The sequence below is a fragment of the Bufo bufo genome, chromosome 2, assembly GCF_905171765.1.
Source record: "Bufo bufo chromosome 2, aBufBuf1.1, whole genome shotgun sequence".
Classification (NCBI taxonomy): domain Eukaryota; kingdom Metazoa; phylum Chordata; class Amphibia; order Anura; family Bufonidae; genus Bufo; species Bufo bufo.
In genome coordinates, this window is record NC_053390.1 from 659763807 (window position 1) to 659778070 (window position 14264).

At 44.7% G+C, this 14264-nt stretch overlaps 1 protein-coding gene across 1 annotated transcript in view; it reads right to left on the reverse strand.

The window, feature by feature from the left end:
- Positions 1-5314: 5314 nt before the first annotated feature.
- The window catches only part of PLRG1 (pleiotropic regulator 1), a 42100-nt gene continuing 33150 nt past the window's right edge, over positions 5315-14264 (reverse strand). Inside the window, exons 10-15 of the mRNA XM_040418562.1 lie at positions 14126-14227; positions 13844-13946; positions 11506-11614; positions 10792-10931; positions 10499-10692; positions 5315-5762 (exon numbers count right to left, since the gene is read on the reverse strand). Of these exons, the coding sequence (XP_040274496.1) occupies positions 5703-5762; positions 10499-10692; positions 10792-10931; positions 11506-11614; positions 13844-13946; positions 14126-14227 (708 nt within the window). The 3' untranslated portion in view covers positions 5315-5702. The remainder of the gene's footprint in view (positions 5763-10498; positions 10693-10791; positions 10932-11505; positions 11615-13843; positions 13947-14125; positions 14228-14264) is intronic.

Genomic DNA, 14264 nt, shown 5'->3' on the forward strand with positions numbered 1-14264 from the left:
AATGACACAAAATATTAGTTTTCACAAAGTTTGCTGCTAAACTGCTTTTAGATCTTTGTTTCGGTTGTTTCTGTGATGTAGTGAAATATAATTACACACACTTCATACGTTTCAAAGGCTTTTATCGACAATTACATGACATTTATGCAAAGAGTCAGTATTTGCAGTGTTAGCCCTTCTTTTTCAGGACCTCTGCAATTCGACTGGGCATGCTCTCAATCAACTTCTAGGCCAATTCCTGACTAATAGCAACCCATTCTTTCATAATCACTTCTTGGAGTTTGTCAGAATTAGTGGGTTTTTGTTTGTCCACACGCCTCTTGAGGATTGACCACAAGTTCTCAATGGGATTAAGATCTGGGGAGTTTCCAGGCCATGGACCCAAAATGTCAACGTTTTGGTCCCCGAGCCACTTAGTTATCACTTTTGCCTTATGGCACGGTGTTCCACCGTGCTGGAAAATGCATTGTTCTTCACCAAACTGTTGTTGGAAGAAGTTGCTGTTGGAGGGTGTTTTGGTACCATTCTTTATTCATGGCTGTGTTTTTGGGCAAGATTGTGAGTAAGCCCACTCCCTTGGATGAGAAGCAACCCCACACATGAATGGTCTCAGGATGCTTTACTGTTGGCATGACACAGGACTGATGGTAGCGCTCACCTTTTCTTCTCCGGACAAGCCTTTTTCCAGATGCCCCAAACAATCGGAAAGAGGCTTTATCGGAGAATATGACTTTGCCCCAGTCCTCAGTAGTCCATTCACCATACTTTCTGCAGAAGATCAATCTGTCCCTGATGTTTTTTTTGGAGAGAAGTGGCTTCTTTGCTGCCCTTCTTGACACCAGGCCATCTTCCAAAAGTCTTCGCCTCACTGTGCGTGCAGATGCGCTCACACCTGCCTGCTGCCATTCCTGAGCAAGCTCTGCACTGGTGGCACTCCGATCCCGCAGCTGAATCCTCTTTAGGAGACTATCCTGGCGCTTGCTGGACTTTCTTGGACGCCCTGAAGCCTTCTTAACAAGAATTGAACCTCTTTCCTTGAAGTTCTTGATGATCCTATAAATTGTTGATTGAGGTGCAAATCTTAGTAGCCCCAATATCCTTGCCTGTGAAGCCATTTTTATGCAACGCAATGATGGCTGCACGCGTTTCTTTGCAGGTCACCATGGTTAACAATGGAAGAACAATGATTTCAAGCATCACCCTCCTTTTAACATGTCAAGTCTGCCATTTTAATCCAATCAGCCTGACATAATGATCTCCAGCCTTGTGCTCGTCAACATTCTCACCTGAGTTAACAAGACGATTACTGAAATGATCTCAGCAGGTCCTTTAATGACAGCAATGAAATGCAGTGGAAAGGTCTTTTTGGGATTAAGTTAATTTTCATGGCAAACAAGGACTATGCAATTCATCTGATCACTCTTCATAACATTCTGGAGTATATGCAAATTGCTATTATAAAAACTTAAGCAGCAACTTTTCCAATATTTATGTAATTCTCAAAACTTTTGGCCACGACTGTACATTGTATAATGGCTGTGCTTGGTATTGCAGCTCAACCCTATTCACCCTAATGTGACTGATGAACATGTAGTCACCCGCCTAGGAAAAGCAGCGAGCGCCGCTGCCTTCTCGAACAGCTAATCAGTGGGGGTCCCACTGATCAGATACTGATTACCTAAAATCTTGGAAGACCTCTTTAAAGTTCTCTCTCTAATGGCTTCCTTCACACACAAATCCCTGTATCAAAAAAACAGCTGAAAATGTTTAATAAAGACTAACTGAAAAAAATTATTTTTAGCCCAAATCCAGTAAAAGGCAATCATAAAAAGAATTGCCCCTGAAGAGGTTAAGAAATATCGTCTCATGTCACATAGGCTCTGAAAAAAATGTCTAAGAATTCTCACAGCTTAGCGATATGAGAAGTAGGATTGCAGCGGATATCGAATTATCAATACCCAATCGATACTTTTGTACCCGGATGGATACCGGGATCTGCGATTTACCGGTACTAGGCTGCGCTACTGGGCAGCCTAGTATCTCTTGGAGAACATGGCATTCGCCGCTCTCAGCACGCACCATGTTCTCTTCAGCTGCACAGTGAAGAATGAGAGAGTATCTCCCTCCCCCTGTGCCGCTGCCACCAATGAGAAGAGAGAGGGGAGCGGCTGTGGCCACTGCGCCACCAATGAAGATACACATGAATGCCGCGGGTGCTGGTGGTATCATATACACATGCAGGGCCGCTGATAGGCCAGTACAGCTGGCCCAGTTGTACCGGGCCCGGCTGGCAGGGGGGCCCGGGCTGCCGACTCCCGAGCCATTTTAATTTTTTTGCTGTCAGTGGGCTGGCTCCAGTAACAGCAGGCAGTGTGGGGGCGGCGCTCACTCACTGACGTCACACGCCTGCTCCTCCCACTAGGCGGCGCAGGCGCGTGACGTCAGTGAGTGAGCGCTGCCGCCCGCACTTGTTACTGGAGGCTGGAGAGAGGAGGCAGGAGCTGAATGTAAGGTAGTATTTTAGTAAAGAGATGAGCGCTGTGCCTGTGCTAAAATTAAAGTTACTGTCTGCAGCCTGCACGGCTGCACCGATTTATTAATGTATACTACTGTGAGTGGCGGGGGGGGGGGGATCTATATGGATGACGTCATGAGACTCATGACGGCACTGTTATAGGGAGGGCGGGGGATCCGTGGATGGCACTGTTATGGGGGGGGGGGGGGGTCTGTCATGTGGATGACACTTATGGGGGGGGCCGGGGGGTCTGTGGATGACACTTATGGGGGGGATCTGTGGATGGCACCATTATGGAGGGGGATCTGTGGATGACACTGTTATGGGGGGGATCTGTGGATGACACTGTTATGGGGGGATCTGTGGATGACTGTTATGGGGGGGATCTGTGGATGGCACTGTTATGGAGGGTATCTGTGAATGGCACTGTTATGGAGGGGTATCTGTGGATGACACATAGCATAAGATGCTATATACGGTATGTGTCATCCACAGATCCCCCTCTATAACAGTGCCATCCACAGATCCCCCCATAACAGTGCCATCCACAGATCCCCCCATAACAGTGCCATCCACAGATCCCCCCATAACAGTGCCATCCACAGATCCCCCCATAACAGTGCCATCCACAGATCCCCCCCATAACAGTGCCATCCACAGATCCCCCCCATAACAGTGCCATCCACAGATCCCCCCATAACAGTGCCATCCACAGATCCCCCCATAACAGTGCCATCCACAGATCCCCCCATAACAGTGCCATCCACAGATCCCCCCATAACAGTGCCATCCACAGATCCCCCCATAACAGTGCCATCCACAGATCCCCTCCATAACAGTGCCATCCACAGATCCCCTCCATAACAGTGCCATCCACAGATCCCCTCCATAACAGTGCCATCCACAGATCCCCTCCATAACAGTGCCATCCACAGATCCCCTCCATAACAGTGCCATCCACAGATCCCCTCCATAACAGTGCCATCCACAGATCCCCTCCATAACAGTGCCATCCACAGATCCCCTCCATAACAGTGCCATCCACAGATCCCCTCCATAACAGTGCCATCCACAGATCCCCTCCATAACAGTGCCATCCACAGATCCCCTCCATAACAGCGCCATTCACAGACGACCCCCCAGCGCCATAAATATCACTTGTAGACAAATCTGCATGTTGTTTCAAGGCGGCGTCTGGGGAGGGGCCAAGGGCGGGGCCAGGGGTGTGGCTGAAGGAGGGATCAGGGGGTGGAGCTGAAGGGGGCCCCGTCATGTATGCTGTACGGGGCCCCATGATTTCTATCAGCGGCCCTGTACACATGCCTCTATGGTGGTGCAGTGGCAGCTTCCAATCGGAGCCCCAGCAGTGAAGTCGCCGGGCGCTGATCGGTTACCATGGCAGCCAGGATGATACTGAAGCCTTGGCTACCATGGTAAGCTCCATGCTGCCGTGTGCACAAAGCATAGGGCAGCAGGGAGAGTGTGAAGTCCTATTCACCCTAATAGTGCTCTATTAGGGTGAATAAGATCCCAGGTTCTAGCCCCTAAGGGGGGAAACAGTTAAGTTTAAAAAAAAACACACCAAAATGTTATATTTAAATCACCCCCTTTTCCAATTTTACATATAAAATATATAAATAAACATATTACATATCGCCACGTCCGAAAAGTCCAAAAAAATATCTCCTATGCGCCATAACAGAAAAAAATAAATAAAATAAAAACCGTCATTCACCATTTTTTTGTCACCTTGTCCCCCCCCCCAAAAAAAATAGGACATGACTGCTCTATGGGTCGGACGTTCCATAAAATGTCGAATGCATGTGGCTTTTTTGACGTTTTATTTTTATCGCATGGTATCGAATATGGCAATACGTTTTTTATGGTATCGAAACCAAATCAAAATTTTGGCATCGTGACAACCCTAATGAGAAGCGAAGATTTTGTGTGAGGATGGCTATAATTAAGACCATGTACCAGCTTTGCAAGGTTCTGATTGTGTGGCTTTCTTGGCATCTGCTGCCACACATTCTTCCATTTGGCTGATGAAGTGTAATTTGACTTGTTATATTGCCATTGATGTGCATGGTTCACAGGCCTCAGACTTAATCTGTCCAAATACATAAACTGTAAATATCCTTCCTGGCATACTGCGCACAATTAACATCTTTAGGAAGAAGCAGTTTGTTTAGATAATGTTATAAAGCTTAACTGCATTCACCGTTACATCATTTCCATTTTTTCCACCGCAACTTTGGCCAAAAAATGGCAAATCATTGATTGTTTCCTGTGTTATGACTCGAAGACGTAATCTGACAATCCTGGCACGTTCCTACCAACCATTGTCTCTTCTGCCTTGATAATAGCCAACATCTTACCTAAAACAGCTTCCATTTTTGGGCAAACAGAGTAAACGATACTATTATCCACTCCAGAGATTCCTTTTTAACAAGCGTGTCACTTCATAACCTCAAAATTCAGCATCTCGTCTTTCTACACAGCTCATTAACTCACCGACATGATACAGTTGTAGACTCAGGCATATGTTTTATTGGGACAAAGGAAATATAAAAACACTTCCTGAATGGAAAAAAAAAAAAAACTGGATGGCTGCAGAAAAGTTAGGCCCTGTTGCATCCTGTTGAAAGGTACTTTTTGTGGGGCAGAAAAAAATATTAACGTGGGTTCTTTTTTTGTAAAACCGAAGTTAAATCGCAATAAGGATAGCCAACCTGTTCCAACCCATTTAAAGGGTATTGCGTCTGATATATTTAAAAAAAAAAAAAAAAAAAATGTAAAAAGTTGTCTTTCAATAGGATGCAAAAACATGGCATGAACAGAGCCTTAAATATGCAAATAAAAATTATGTATTGGAGGATGACAATATCGAAAATGACTGTACTGAAAAATTACAATACGTATGTATGTCCGCTCACAACGTGCTCTAGTCTTTAAAACACACAATGGGTTTTGTTTCCTACGTCGGGAAGCCAAAGGTTTCTACTTTTTCTAAAGTGTGACAGCTTCCAGGGATCTTGGAAGAAATAGCCATAACAGGATGTACTTGGATACAGTGATGAAAGATAAAGGCCGCAGCCATTTTTAGGTTTGATGTTTGAAACGGAATCCATGCTATGTCAAGCTATGATAAACAATCTGGAACAAAAAAAATTACAGACGCAGCTTGTTAAAATCTTTTCCTTTTGAGAATTTCAGGTTTCCAGTTGATTGGATGGGTTTCTTCAGTCTGAAAGAGCGAAATAGAGAAGGTGGTTATTGAAGAAGCTCATGGTTCACATACGGTATTTTACATATCTTGAATTTGTCAATTAACCCTCTGGGGCTGCACAGTTTCTTTGTTATACATCACTGATATGAAGGATATTCAGAAGTCTGCACCTGTGAATAGTCCTTATTAAAGGAGCTGATCAATTAAAAAAAAAATATGTCTACTCTGCCATCTATGGCTGTCCCAGAGAACTGAATGGAGTTGCAGCGTTCCAATGCAAGGGGGGGAGGGGGGGGGGGGAACTAACTCTCCTTAGGGAGAGAGCACATTAATCAGTGTGAGGAGACTTGTAGGCCATACGTGCTTCTCTGGAATTCTGGGAGGGAAGAAATGCAAATGAGCTCTTAACAAGCTCTGCCTCTAATGCCACCAGATATAAGCCAGCTATCCTATAAGTCAATATTCAGCTCTTAAAATAAGCCTTGAGACATGACTTGGATATTCAATAAGCCAGCACCTCATCTGCAGACAGCTGTTTCGGGGTGATTGACCCTCATCAGTGCAGAGCAGAGAGTACTGGCTTAACTGGGTAGGAGGCCTGTGTCCGAGCAAGGGGGGAACTAACTCTCTGCTCTGCACTGATGAGGGGCAATCACCCCGAAACAGCTGTCTGCAGATGAGGTGCTGGCTTATTTAATATCCAAGTCATGTCTCGAGGCTTATTTTAAGACCTGAATATTGACTTATAGGATAGCTGCCTTATATCTGGTGGCATTAGAGGCAAAGCTGGTTAAAGAGCTCATTAACATTTCTTCCCTCCCAGCGTTCCAATGAAACACAGGACCCTGTCCGCATAATCTGCAGGTACCGAAGCAGTCAGACACCCACCAATTAGAAACTTATACGCTCCTTTTAGATGAACAGATCATCAGAGATGAGTGTTTGTATGAACGCTCATTCCTGATAATCTGCCTATGTGAAAGGTGCCGTCAATTACCCAATGAATGAGCACCAACAATCATTGCTCCTGTGCAGCAGATCAGTCTGTCAAAACAAAGATCTGCTGCGCAGGAATAATGATTCTCTATGGGTACAAACAAAATCGCCATATTGTCGCTTGACCCCATACATGTAAATGCAGCCCTCATCTCTGATAATGATCTAACATAATGGGAGGGACTGCTTCATTCCCGATAATCTGCCTATGTGAAAGATGTCGTCAATTACCCAATGAACAAGCACCAAAAATCATTGTTTCTCTGAAGCAGATCAGTTGGTCAAAACAAGGATTCTCTATGGGGACAAACAATCGCTACATTGTCGCTTAAGCAGATGCAGCCAATATCTGTCAGATCATCAGCGCAGATGAGGGATACATTTACATGCAGTCATACAGTGGAGGCGATTGCTGCATGTAAACGTAGCCCTCAACAGCGCCGATGACCTGACAGATATTGGCAGCGTCTGCTTCTTATCAATAATCTGCCAGATCATCTATACATGTAAAAGGACCTTTATTCCCTATCCTGTGGATGGGCATAAGGGGATAAGTGTTTGTGATGGGACAACCCCTTTAAATGATCAAAAAGAGCAAGTTCTAGAAATATGCCAGTTCCACAGAATGTCCTGGGCTGGCACATCACCTGGGTAATGTGTGAAATGGCCTCCTAGCTGGCTCATTTCAATATCTAAGCAAGTGCAGATGCTGTGACAGAGAAGACCTTGAAATAAGTCAGTATCCATGGTTACAGACAACAATGCGTGTAGTCTGATCCTGTGGTCATGTGTTACTCCCGGAGATAATGGAGTAACAGGATTCCAACATCATTAGTAATCAGGAAGACATAAGGTTACTTAAAGGTTGTTTTTTTTATAATTATTTGCCCAATTTTGCTATACTCCATGCAATTGAGAAATAACAAATGGCCGAGAAGATGATATTCTTGCCTGTTGTCTTATGTAGGGCTGAAACGATTACTCGATTGAATCGAGTAATTCGACACCAAAAAATCCTAGAGGATTCGTTTGTCTCATGTGACCACAGAGCGGGAGTGAAGTGCTTGCTACTACTCACCGCTTTGTCACCCACCGGCCCGCACGATGCACTGTCCTCCTGACACATAGTGCATGTATGCGTGCACTATGACCTGACGCTGCATGATGTCAGGATGATAGTGCAGCACGAGGAGAAGACGACAGAGGAGTTGTGGAGCGGCGCCCCTACAGGAGACGCAAGTATTAAAGGGCTGCTGGAGACTAGGAGCAGAGCTGATGGCACTGGGGGGAGCTGATGGCGCAAAGGACTGATGGCACTGGGGGGAGCTGATGGCACAGTGAAGCTGATGGCAAAAGGGGGGGGTGAGCTGATGGCACTGGGGGGAGCTGATGGCACAGTGAAGCTGATGGCGGCAAAAGGGGGGGGGTTGAGCTGATGGCGCAAAAGGACCGATGGCACGGGGTCTGATGACAGTTTATAAAGGACAATGTTTTTATTAGTTTTTTCTTATTAGAGTACTCGATTAATCATTGGATTAAACGATAGATTACTTAATTACTAAAATAAATCGACACAGCCCTAGTCCCATGTAGAAATACAAATAACTGTAGCAAAATTTCAGGTGGCTATCCTTGTAGAATACGTCAAAGTTTCCAAAAGCAATGACCAAAAACTCTGATACAAAGTCCTTCCTGTCTGGTTGTCAGATGTTTTACTGAAGCTTGGTTCTGTACCTGCTTCACTGATCAGTCATGATTCCACTGTAAGGATACATCAACCAGGTCCATGAGATCTGAAAACTGAAAGGTCACGTAGACGACCATTCTCTGCCATGAATAGTCTTTCATAATGTTAAAGAGAAGTCATTTATTCCGCCGGTGTGAAAGCCACATCAATAATTAATTTGGCAGCTCATATCAAAAACCATCTCAAAGTGATCTATTTAGTGACAGGAGCCCTGCTCAAATCTAATTAAAAAGAAAGACTGCTGAGTGGAGTCCCATTAGAGGCCTGCAGACATGCAAAGGACAAAGCTATGAAAGGAAACGATGCTACCTGGCTTTATAATGAAGGCCGCCATTCACTAGACGTCTGCTGAAAGCCAAATCTCCACTAACAGGAAAGGCTATAGAAAAGCTGTGTAACTGTCCCTCATGTGTACAGCACAGAAGCCTGGAGTGTGCTTTACGGTAATGGTTGGGTCTTGAAGGTGTAAAACGACACAGTTACAAAGTCTGGCATATCGCTAGGACATCTGCGGGAGTCTGACAGTGCGGCAGCCTATTCACTGTTCCTCAATGCACAGCCGTGGACCAACATCCTACTCAGGGAAATCAGTGAGCTGGGAAGGACACCAAAATCATGCTCCCCCCAACGGTTAAAAAGGATGGCAAATCTTAGTGAAGAACCTCCTAAATGTTCATAGAAAAGACTGATCCCGAGTTGTACCACATCCTCTTTTTCCTAAACACTCAAATCTGCATATAAAGAGATTTTCTGGTGGTTTAATATTTATGGTCTATCCTTTCACCGCCGAGGGTCAACTATTTAAAGAGGCCGTGGCACTCCACACAGAATACCAAGCACAGCTCCATATACTGTATAGCCGCCCAGGCCCATCCTCTTGAATGGGACTGAGCTGCAAATAGGCCATCTGTCCGATGAGCGAGATGCCAATGGCGTAGGAAGAGGCATTAAAGTCAATGCAGCTAAACAGGAAAAGTGCCACATCCGGTCAGGAGCTGGGCAGAGGAGCCCACAACCTGCTACAGTGCAGTGCAGATGGCAGTATCGGGAGAGCGAGGGAGAGTAAATCCTGTTTAAAAAAGCTTCCCTCCCCAGATTAGCACCAGTCACTGCTTGGCAGCTGAAGGCATCTGTGTTATCCCATTTGCCCGCATTGCTGAGAAAAATGATGTTTTAATATATGCAAATGATCCTCTAGGTGTAACGGCAACGCCCCTGTTGCACCTAGAGGCTCATTTGCATATATAAAAACATCATTTTTCTCAATGCGGGCACATATGCACATGGGACCACAAAGATGCCTTCAGCTGCCAAGTGAACATGCAACAGATCAGCCAGTTATGCACATACAAATCTGCTGACAGATGCCCTTTAGGGTCCATTCACAAGTCCGCAATTTCGTTTGCGGACCTATTCATTTCTATGTGCTGCCCGAATCCGGAATTGCGGATACGCACTTCCGTTCCCGAAAAAAATAGAACATGTCCTATTCTTGTCCGCAATTGCGGACAATAGGCATTTTCTATTAAGTGCCGGCGATGTGCGGTCCACAAAATACGGAACGCACATCGCCGATGTCCGTGTGAAAGGACCCTTAAAGGGGTTCTCCGAGCATTTCATCTAATTATTACATAGGACTTACACTCCCTCGCTTCCTTGATTTTGCCGCCTGCAGTTTTTTTTTTATTGCTATATTTCTTTGTACTGAAGTAAATGGGGAAAGTTTCGATCCTAACAATAGAACATCTGGTCAGTGCAGCAGCCGCAGCACATGGAAGACAACTTGTATGAAAGTGCCAGTAACGCCATGTTCAGACGTAGCAGAACAGATCCGCTGTGGAGCACATCACTCTCTGCACTGCATCAGACACAGCATGGGCTAAGGCCTGTGCAGACTTTGGACATTAGGAATGACATGAAAACCACCAATATAAAAAACCATAGACAATTTACAGGTGCTTTGCCTTCATTCACACTGTATGAGGCCGTTTCCAGTAAAGGTCATACATACCGCAGTATCATCCTCTCTGTAGACTTTGACAGTTTTATCGGCTTCGGCAGTGATTAATCGGCTCTCTGACTGGTCGAAGGTGCATGCAAATATACCAGATTCGCTGTCTAGAGAGCCCGGCTGGACAGCAGCGTGAATTCTCTGGAAATTATAACCTGTCCGCCAGTCCCATAGGTGCATTGTTCCATTGTCAGCTGCAAGACAGAAGTGGGAGAAGTCAGACAGAGCCCACTATGTACGGAAGGAAATCCAAGCATACAGGTATTTTGTCTTATGAAAAGAAAGCGGGGCACCTCCTGACACCAGCACTCCATCAGAGTTGACCGCCAACGTGTTGATTATGGCATTGTGACCGGAGAGGTTCTGGATGAAGTTTCCATCAGGGAATTTCCACTGCTTAATATTATCTGGTGACCCAGATGCAAATGTGTACCTAGAATAAAAGAAACGATTGTGGAGTGAAGAAATGAAGCGGATAACTTTGGAAGTCACACAATAAGAGAACTGCAGCGGCGGCACTTATTGTGTCACACGGAGAGCTGCATCTAATGCTATTCCTGGATCCTCTCAAGATTCTGCAGAAAAAGCTTTTCATACACATAACCAAGTCTAAATCATCATCTATTCCAATATTTTATGGGTTTTCTAAAGCATAAAATTATAACTAGCCACTATGACACCTCGACATTTGCATTGGATGGCAGAAGAACCATGATGTGAGGATGTGGCAGTGGGCTAGGAGGGCTGTGGAGTCCGTAATCTAAAACGTCTGATTTTTCTCTTTTTCCACACTCGACGGCCATATAAATGGCTCATTTCTAATTAGTAATAACAAATTTACCCAAGGAATTTATGGACACACAGGAAACGCCATACTCAGACTTCACAAATTATGTAAAAATGTTAACGATGACAATTATCTGAATTAATATGTGAAATTCCTATTACCACGAGTCATAAAATGACCTGGGCAATACTAGAGTAGTCAACAATGAAGAAGCTCTTACTGTCGTGGATGTAATACAACGGATCTGACAGACTTCTTGTGATTTGTCAGCGTGACGCGAGTCTTTCCACCCACCATGTCCCACAGCCTAATTGTGGTATCGTGGCTTCCTGGAAAACAAAAATGGGAGAGCCATATTGTAATGACAACCATTGCAACCTCAAAGTGATTTGGATCAAATTAAAGTGACTCCCTCAATTTAAGGTGTACCTGCTGCCTGTAAACTACAGATCCAGTAATACTTCCTCAATTTAAAGGGAATGGGTCATCAGAAAATGACCTATTGTTTAAATCACGTTTAACATTTTTTTGGATGATATTTTTAATTTTCCATGTCAATATCTATATTAAAACAGAAACCATAAAATCCTGCAGTTTTCACACTGGCTACTAAGCCTAATAATAGATAACAGACCGATTTGCAGTTATCTGCTTATCTGTTATTTTAATCCTGCCTATAAATGATATCACCTCTCACTACTGCTTTCTAAATGCTGTTAAAGGAAATGCGTCAACAACATTTTTCATTTTATAGTTAGTTATAGAGCAGGAGGAGATGAGCGGATTGAGGTATAGTTTTGAGGGACAATATTCAGTCATTTATACAAAATTAACTGGGACATTTATTAAGACCGGCGAATTATACGTCGGTCTTAACCCCTCTGCACTGCTGGTGGATGCGCCAAAGTTATGTAGAGGTGCAGGCCTCTACATAACTGACTCTTGCTGCCACCGGACATGCTTTAAACTACGCCAGGTCCCTTACTGGAATAGTTTAAAGCTATTTTCCACGGCATAAACAACCTTTGCGGGGGAAAAACGGACACTATGACGCTTGTGTGAACAGAGTTATTTTCAATTTCTCCTAACTGCGCTAAGCATAGTTTAAAAATGCCACTGAACCATTCACACACCATTGAGCAACCCCAGACGGAAGCTATTGAGCTTATTCCATTGATCGCTCCACTCTTGGGACTTGTTCAATACCCTGTCTGTACACTGCGCACACTTGTACTGCTCTGCTCGCATAAAGAAGCGCAATGAAGGACATAACTCGGAACAGGTACAGACTGTTCACATCAGCTAGCTTTGTAAGAAAGCAGGATTGATTAACCCGTTAAGTACAAGGATCATTTCAATTTCTGGACACAATTTTTCATGCTACTGTTCTTCATAAGTGTATCATTTTCAGATTCTGTTTCACTAAGGCTCCATTCACACGTCCGCATCTGTTCCGCAATTTTGCGGAACGGGTGCGGACCCATTCATTTTCTATGGGGACGGAATGAATGCGGACAGCACAGTGTGCTGTCCGCATCCGCAGAGCGCGGCCCCGATCTTCGGGTCCGCAGCTCCGCAAAAGATAGAACATGTCTTATTCTTGTCCGCAGCTGCGGACAAGAATAGGCATTTCTGTAGGGGTGCCGGGCGGGTGTGTTGCGGATCCGCAACACACCACGGACGTGTGAATGGAGCCTAATTGTGGATCAGACTTTGTATTTAGATTTAAAGAGGACCTTTCACTAGATTAAAAAATCTAAACTAAGTATACAGACATGGAGAGCGGCGCCCAGGGATTCCCCTGCACTTATTGTTATACCTGGGCGCCGCTCCGTTCGCCCAGTATAGCCTCCGGTATCTTCACATGTTAGGCTCCACCCAGGGAAACCTGCCGGCGTCTCTTTCTCCCATGCCGTAGCGCTGGCCAATCGCAGCGCTCAGCTCATAGCCTGAGAGTTTTTTTTCTCTCTCAGGCTATGAGCTGAGCGCTGTGATTGGCCAGCGCTACAGCATGGGAGAAAGACGCCGGCAGGTTCCCCTGGGTGGAGCCTAACATGTGAAGATACCGGAGGCTATACTGGGAGAACGGAGCGGCGCCCAGGTATAACAGTAAGTGCAGGGGGATCCCTGGGCGCCGCTCTACATGTCTGTATAGTTAGTTTAGATTTTTTAATCTAGTGAAAGGTCCTCTTTAAATCTAAATACAAAGTCTGATCCACAATTAGGCTCCATTCACACGTCCGTGGTGTGTTGCGGATCCGCAACACACCCGCCCGGCACCCCTACAGAAATGCCTATTCTTGTATAATCTAGTGAAAGGTCCTCTTTAACAACATTTTCTATCCTATGAGGCATTTATGTACGAGAAAAGCAACATGGATCCTTGATATTCTTATGTATAGAGCCATAGATTTCTTAACAATTGCATAAGTAATAGGAGCAAAAAAGTCCACATAAAAAAATAAAATAAAAAAAAAATAAAAAAAAAAAGACAGTCTAGCCTTGCATGCACCCAAAAACTAATAGTGAAAGTCTAACAGGAGACAAGTGTCTTTTACCTGTTATGATCTGAGGCTCGGCAGCCTGGCATCGTACTGTTGCCACAGCATTGGTATGTCCGACAAGTGTATGCACACCGGCTTTCGTTCTTATATCCCAGATCTATGTAAATAAAAAAGCATGAATGACGCTAGACTGAAATAGTAGAAGGCAACAGTGGTTCTCTTAGGTAACCAGTAATAATTGATAGCTTCTCAAAATAAAATAGTTGAAGTCCAGAAACACCAATCCACATAGTAAGGCGTTTGAGCCGGAAAGCGAACCCTCCATACATTACTTACCCGTGCTGTGGAATCTCTGCTGCAAGTCACAAGCACATCAATGGTGGGATGCAAGTCTAATCCGTAGACTGCACTTAAATGACCGTGGTAATGCCTTATGACCTAGTCGGGGAGAAAAATAAAATCACAAGTGAGCACC